Genomic DNA, 7,266 nt, shown 5'->3' with positions numbered 1-7,266 from the left:
GCTGCTAACAAAATCATGATTCACGATACAAAAAATCTAGCCAGAAAAATAACTTATCGTTCACCAATAAACCATCCTCAAATAACAGGAGGTGTGTTAGAGGTGTGTCACTTCATTGCCTTAAAAGGAATTGAATAGCACACCTCTACCCTGAAAGGAAAGCAACTTCTTATAATATCCTCGGAGAATCTTCATAGAAAACAAGCTTTCTAAAAATATTTGAGTTATTCATTGAGCTCATTAAACTTCATACGTTAATTAAAGTAATTTAAGCTTGAGTTCTTAGCTATTAGAGGTTTACCATCAAAAGGCGAAGGAGAATCTGGTACAAATGAGAACGTCGAGGCACATCTGCAAAATCTTTGGAGTGTATTGCTCGATTCTATTGTTCCTAAACGTCGTATTTTCCTTGTAAAATGCAATAAATTCGAGTCCCAAAGGTTCCTTAACCCACGAACACCCGCCATGTTGAAATTCTTGAATATACTTGTCTCCAGAGCTGTCCGTCCCTTTTAGCCGTTGGGGCCTTGGCACGAGAAAGAAAACGGTTTCCCAGGACCAGCGTGTGGATGATTTGATTGGCTGGAACCGTTTGATTCCATCACCGTAAAACAATTTCACCGTAACAGATTCTAACAAAAGGAGTGAAATAATGAATTTGTATACTAAGCGGACGGACGTTATTATTTTTTTCGGACATTTCCAAAAAAATCCTAACTATCAATAAATTTCTTTTAATGTTAAAAAAAATTCTTGGGAAAGCTATGGATTGCCCACCGAAAAAAATCATGCACAACCTAAAGGTGAGAAAAAACGTTCCCTAGAAAATTGCCTCTCGAAAACCCACCGACAGATAAACGAACAGAAGCCCTCGATGTTGACATTATGTGAGCTATCACCCAACTAAGAAACCAAGCCTGTTTGAGAACAGAAGACTGCGTATTGCACGGAGCTCCGCCCTTCTGCTTCTTTTGATCACTTGGCCATGTGTCGGGTTGTTACATATATGGTCGCTGCGAATGGGTCTCCCATAGCACCTTACTAGTTACTGGTAGTGACTACAATAAATAGTCCAAAATATAACAAGTGCAATGACGGCACAGTTATTTTAGAAATACAGTGGAGCCCGTTGGTGACCTATAAACGGGGTTCCACTGTAAACCTAGTTGGAAGCAAAGAACTTTCAATTTTCTCACTTTTTCCCGAGAAATAGCCGGGATTGCATGGGAGAAGACAACTACATCGAGCAACTGCAATTGAGGCCAGCTCAAGTGACGGCACGAGTATTCAGGCAAAACATTACATTACATTTTTACAACCGTTTTTTACAATCTCGACTTTTCCGAAAACAAAGCCAACTACTGAATGGAGCTTTTGAAACGTTGATAATTTCAAAGGAAGACGAGACAAAAATGATTCTTCTTGGTTCCAGAATATTCAACTGGACTGATACAATAATCAAAAGAAGTTTCAGAAACAAAGGAAGCATTAAAATTGTTCTTTGTGCAGCAAAATACGCAATACGCAAATACAGACATTTGGTCGGTGTGGGAGTATTGTGGGTGGATGACGTCACACAAGCGTCTCAACAATTAGATTATGGCAAATGAATTGACAAAAAAATTTAAAAATTCAACAATTGTCATACAAGATAATAATAGTAGATATAACATCTTACTGCATTGTTGTATAGGAAAAAAAAACGTTTTCAAGCCGTTTCAAAGGAAAACAAGGATGAAATTTCAAAACAACACTATCTATGAAACGGTGACTTTATCATCCAGCCTGACCGTCAGAATCATAAACGACCGGATTATTTTTATTGTCATAGGAAATGATCCATAAAACTGAGTTGAACTGTAAACAAGTGGGATGCATCATTCCGGATCTATATCCTTCCCAGTTCAGTTTTTTTCAGTTTCAAAGAGAAGATCATTTTTGATTGATAATTTCAAGGTTGCAAAAGTATTTCGATACGAAATGAATTCTTGAAAATGCCATATTCAAATAACTTTTCTGCTCTGTAGTATTATATTGAAATTTTAGTTAGACGGGGAGAAATGTTCCAAAAGCAAGGGAGAAAAACAAGGGAGGTGGATAATAACCGCACTAAGCCAGTCCAATTTCTCGCCGGCTGCCGTGTCTCCGTGTTTTCAAATCCAGGGCGATCATTCTCACTTCCCCTCTCCACTAAACACTGACAAACTTAAACTTAAACGTGCGAATATCGAAAATTTATCAGTTTTAGATCTTAAGTGTGAGATCAGCTATTCTTGTCCTGAAGTGAAAGGTGAGAGAAGATTCTCCAGGTCACGGAATCGATATTATAATGGGTCATGGTCAAATGATCTAGAAGGATCAAGTTGAAAAAATCAGGGTGCGAGAACAAAGCGAAGCTGGTTGACCCATGCCTAGTACTGTGGAACCTCGATTAAACGGAAATATCTCATGAAGTCCTCGAACGATATTCTTCGTCTCACTAATAGTGAAATATGTTGAAAAGAACCCCAATATAACGAAACCTCGATGGCCACGAGCATATTTTGTCAGTCTCTTGGCCCTTCGTTATATCAAGGTTCCAATGTATCTTAATCTGCTATCGTTTAGACCGTAGTTTTATCTTTTTGCCGACCAAATGTATCGAATGGAAGACTGAAATCATCAGCGAAACTATGAAGGCCCCAACCTGACCACTTTTTTGTCTACCCAAACCACCAATGGGCTACTATATACTAAGTGGCATCCCAGCTTATCAACGAAAAGTATAGTTCAGCGAAGCTTTTTACATAAACAGTAGACAGTTAAACAACAGGACTTACCAAAGTTTATGATAGACTTACTCATTTGCATTGCATTGTTAAGGTTACTCAAGCCGGTGTAGAGCGGAACGGCATGCACTACACATATCAGCCGATTAACCTCGAGTTGCGACAAAACATTTCCAATTGTACTGCTTCTTCAAAACATGCACCTCAATATATGGGAGCTGGGCTAAGCAACTTTAGTCCCCCACCCCACAACAGCCCCATTGCTTTATTTTCCGTTCGTTCTCCAAGAAAGTTGTAAACTGTTGGAGTAGTCGACCGATATGAGAGCAGTGGCTCAGCAGTGTCTACTTCACAGTTGTCTCAGTAAATGTCTCATGGTGTTGCTAACATGAAACAAAACACTAGACCGAAGTTATTTTTGCTCTGGGTATTCTAGGCGAGCCAAACGATAAGATGGAAATATGGAAATGAAAAGCGATATCAACACGACGTGATATGTTCAGTGTCTTTCCGTGAAAATAACAATTTAGAACATTATTAGAACTCATCAGCATACTATTTTCTTCTGCAAAATTTTAAATGTGAAATCCTTTGTTTTCTATGTACCCCGGCGGGCTGGATAATATGAGCAACCTTTTATTAAAACATATTCAGTTGACACACCTGCCAGAAACAAGTGATTGCCCAGATATTTGTTGGTTTAATGATACAAAGCTTGCTGTTTAAGCAGCGGTCTTGTTTTGAGAGAAGGCATCATTTGCCGGCCTTACTTGTATTGCAAACTGTCTACATTATATTTGTTCTCTCCACGACTAAGTCAGTATTGCCCTGGACTGTTTCTGGGGTTGTTTCGGAGCAAGAAGTCCACTTTCATTTCGAAGTGTCATTATAGCAAGTACATCCCCTTTGAGGTGCTTGAAAAACCTTGAGTAAGATATTCGAGGAACACTTGTTTTCTATTGACCCGATCAACGCGGCTCGACTCGCTCCACTGGTGCAAAAAATCTTCGTTACTACCGCCATTGATTGATCGATATTTTTTGTGATTATTATTTCTTACTCGCCAAAACAAAGTTCAACGCTGACTAGGCCCTAAATGCTTGGGTTTTTTTTAATATCTCACATGAAGACAGCGTCAGGGATGCCACTTAAAAATTGCTCAAAAAGGTCATTTGTATATTTATAGCAAAGCTATATGTTGCCAACCGCCCTCCCAAGGCTCTCCTTCTTGAAGACAGTGGTCGGGTGGACATGCGCTATATTGCCTTTCAACATGAATTATCTTCACAGTTGCCCGGGAGCGATTCCATGGTCCAGGAATTTTCGGGTGAAATTCACACGCAAGAAAATTTGAAGGAAAATTTTGAGGAAATCGGGATTCTTGGTCTCTTAAATGTTATTTTTTAAAAGGTAAAATTATCCATCAGAGACCTTGGAACAAAGCGAGAAATGAGACTGGTCTGTAAGGGAAGAAAAGTTTCCAATTGTCTTCCTTTAACGCCCACTCGAGGAGTGCTGCCGAACGTTCAAAACACAAACGGAATAAGAATTTATAATTGGAATGCGATCGCAGCGGGAATTAAAATCGCTACGACTGGAAACTTTAGAACAGCGTTTTTTGAGTCAGTGACAAGTTTTGTCCTGTTGAAAGAGTTAATATCTACTGTCAAGATACGGGTTGCCGCACACTCTGTCAAGCAAGGCTCAAATGGTTCCGGCCACGGTCACCAAAAAATATCTTCTTAAGCCAAAACCCCGAGGAAAGATTATTTATACCTACAGCTAGCTTAGTCTAAAATGTTTCCTTTCCATTAGAAAAACCATTCTTTGTTTTTTGTTTTAACCGATTTTCGATTTCAATTTACAGGGAAATTTTCTTTCACCGATAAATTGATCGGAAATGCAAATGTTTGCTCTACACTCGAGACACACTTGAGTTGAAAGGTAGAGCGCTTCCTATTGGTTCACAGGTTGATCGACCCTCCTCTGATTGGCTGATGGAATTAAGATCATCAAACCATTTGGTGATGCCAGAATTAAAAGAGATTTTTGAACCGCAGCGCCAATTTCATGGGTAAAATTTCTTGACATGTCTACCCCATCCATGGTTTGCAAAGACTGACATAAAAATATTGAAAAATGGAAATATCAAAATTGTGCAAGTCAGAAAGTAAAACACACAGGGTTGCGTAATTTAGTTCCGCCCGACCATCACACAACATAAACAGAAATCTAAAAAATATATTTTTCATTTATTTCAAACACAACCATATATAATTTTAGGATGAAACGTAAGTACGACGTTCATATATATACTCTGCCTATTTACGTGATAAAGCTCGTCACAGCAAGCGTCCACGGCATTGTTCGTCGTCGTATGTCAGTCCATATTTCAAAGCAAATCCAACACTTCTTTTGTGAATTGCGAAATGATACATATTTGGCATGAAAACCTAGCCGATACATTTGATCGTTCCAAAGGACACGTTACCATAATTCTCGGGCTAAGGAACATATTTTTTTTGTTCGCTTTCGTTTAACGGCAAACTAGTAGATTTATAAACTCCCTTACAAATTTATACAATGACAAACAAATTAGGCAAGTCTCTACTGTACCTAAAGCTACATGTATTTGATGTTATGAGTTTGAAATGAAACAACTTCAATCGCTCGCTATAAAAATATAACCGCGCTGTCGACGCTCGGTATACATAATGACGAATGCGACGAGTGTCTTCTATGGGATGTCGTGTTTCGGCATTTCATTACACTGACCTTCTTGAATCGCTTGTTAAAAACAAGGAACTAAGTTGTTGTACGGATACGGGTTGTAGTTCTGGCTGCTCTCCGACACAGGCACCATATAACCACTACCAGGAACCAAAGAGTAAGTGTTATGGCCGTACATCATCACTGGCATGTAGCTCACAAAGCTGTGCTGTTTGGCCAAACAGTCTATAAGTCGAAGGGTTTGTTTTCGTTCGTGTCCCATGAGGCAAACCGTCGAAGAAGCAACAATCTGATAGAGAACCATCAAATATTCATATTGACCTCGCTCGTCTCCGATGAAATGATTCGCTAAGTAGCTCTGCAACTTCTGCTGCTGCTGCTGAAGATCGTTGAAGTCGATGAAGAAACGACTGCACATGTATCTCTCTAGGACCTTGATCTCTTCGAAGTTTTCTGGCACATAATTCCGGACCAAGAGATTGCAGTACTTAAGAAGACCGCCTCCTCGTATTTCCTCTGGGTTACGGGTAGCTATCAGTTTGTTGTCTAAGTGATGAAGGGCAACTTTAATGTCACCGTAAACCGACTCAGCAACAACGGTGGGGAAGAAATTCGGCTTCATTGGCACCGGTGACAGCTTGTAGAAGCCAAAGAGTGAATCGAGAATAATCTGAAACGAATCCACCGAGAACTCAAACTGCCTACGCATCGAGTCGACGAACTTGAGTTCGACATTTTTCCCCTCGTTGTTCCAGAGAGAAATTAGCGACCACCGATCGTTGTCAGTCGACACTTTTACCATCTTTTGTACGTAAGCTTCCTTCAAAGTACAGCTATTCATTCTATCCTTCGACACTCCGATGGGAAAAAAGTTGAGAAGGGAGTTCAACACGACACACTTGATCTGTTGTAAGTGCGAATTAGAGCGAATCTCCACTCCGAAGATCAAGTCAATGTCATTGTAGGCACAGTTGCTCTCGGTGCTAAGAATATTACTGGCAGTACTTCCATTCAATCTCAGGTCTCGAACTTTCAATCCTTCGTCCTTCAGGCCCGCTGTCACCGTTTCTATCAAGTCTTTCAGGGGAACTTCGAGCGTAGGAAAATTTCCTCGGCCGTGGATGAAGACGGTTTGGCTCAAGACACTGTGAAGGCGATTAACCTGGTCGAACGTAAGGACTTGGCAGTTATTTTTCAGCTCCATATCTTCAGTTATGATGAATCGTCGTTAAATGTTTTGAATCGATGAAAACTTTGTAGTTCAGCTGATCAAGAAAATCAATGACAGCGAATTCTCCGATGAAGTGAAGCCAAATTTTGCCTACGACAAGTAGATATCATGTCTCAGTCATAATTTATACGATCTGATTGGCTTAGAAAACAATACAACACAATCACTTGGCAACAGCACGAGGGGTAGGGGTGACAGGTTATTATAACCAATGACATGATAGGTTTTTTATCAACCCACAACCCGCCCACAATTCACAAACAGACATTAGACAAAATTTCTTGTTTCAGCTATAAGAGCTTGACTGACTTCCTGTATTTTTGTTTCTTTTGAGCTTTTTTTACTAGGCCAAAAAAAAGAAAAAAAACAACTCTGACACAAAAAAAATTCCCTCAGAACACAAGTTCCCCTGGGAATTTAGTTTATTTCGAGAAGATTAGCGGCTTGGAGGTCATTAGGGAACATTCGTCAACAATTTGAGAAGGCGAAAAATACCTTTATTTGTCCTCGTGCTTGGCATCATTCATGAATAGAAAA

At 39.7% G+C, this 7,266-nt stretch overlaps 2 protein-coding genes across 2 annotated transcripts in view; both read right to left on the bottom strand.

The window, feature by feature from the left end:
• LOC110067840 (2-oxoisovalerate dehydrogenase subunit beta, mitochondrial-like) overlaps positions 1-497 on the bottom strand; it is a 7,884-nt gene extending 7,387 nt beyond the window's left edge. Inside the window, exon 1 of the mRNA XM_020775186.2 lies at positions 302-497. Within this exon, the coding sequence (XP_020630845.1) occupies positions 302-467 (166 nt within the window). The 5' untranslated portion in view covers positions 468-497. The remainder of the gene's footprint in view (positions 1-301) is intronic.
• Positions 498-4,999: 4,502 nt separating this feature from the next.
• On the bottom strand, positions 5,000-7,074 carry LOC110067780 (terminal nucleotidyltransferase 5C-like). Its single transcript, XM_020775112.2, has one exon. The coding sequence runs from the start codon at positions 6,700-6,702 to the stop codon at positions 5,560-5,562; it is 1,143 nt and encodes a 380-aa protein (XP_020630771.1). The 5' UTR covers positions 6,703-7,074; the 3' UTR covers positions 5,000-5,559.
• Between the last annotated feature and the right edge of the window lie 192 nt (positions 7,075-7,266).

This window comes from Orbicella faveolata, unplaced genomic scaffold, assembly GCF_042242905.1.
Source record: "Orbicella faveolata isolate gen_17 unplaced genomic scaffold, um_ofav_v1 contig_12, whole genome shotgun sequence".
NCBI lineage: Eukaryota > Metazoa > Cnidaria > Anthozoa > Scleractinia > Merulinidae > Orbicella > Orbicella faveolata.
The sequence above is the reverse complement of the archived record's forward strand: the minus strand, read 5'-3'. Positions and strand labels throughout refer to the sequence as shown.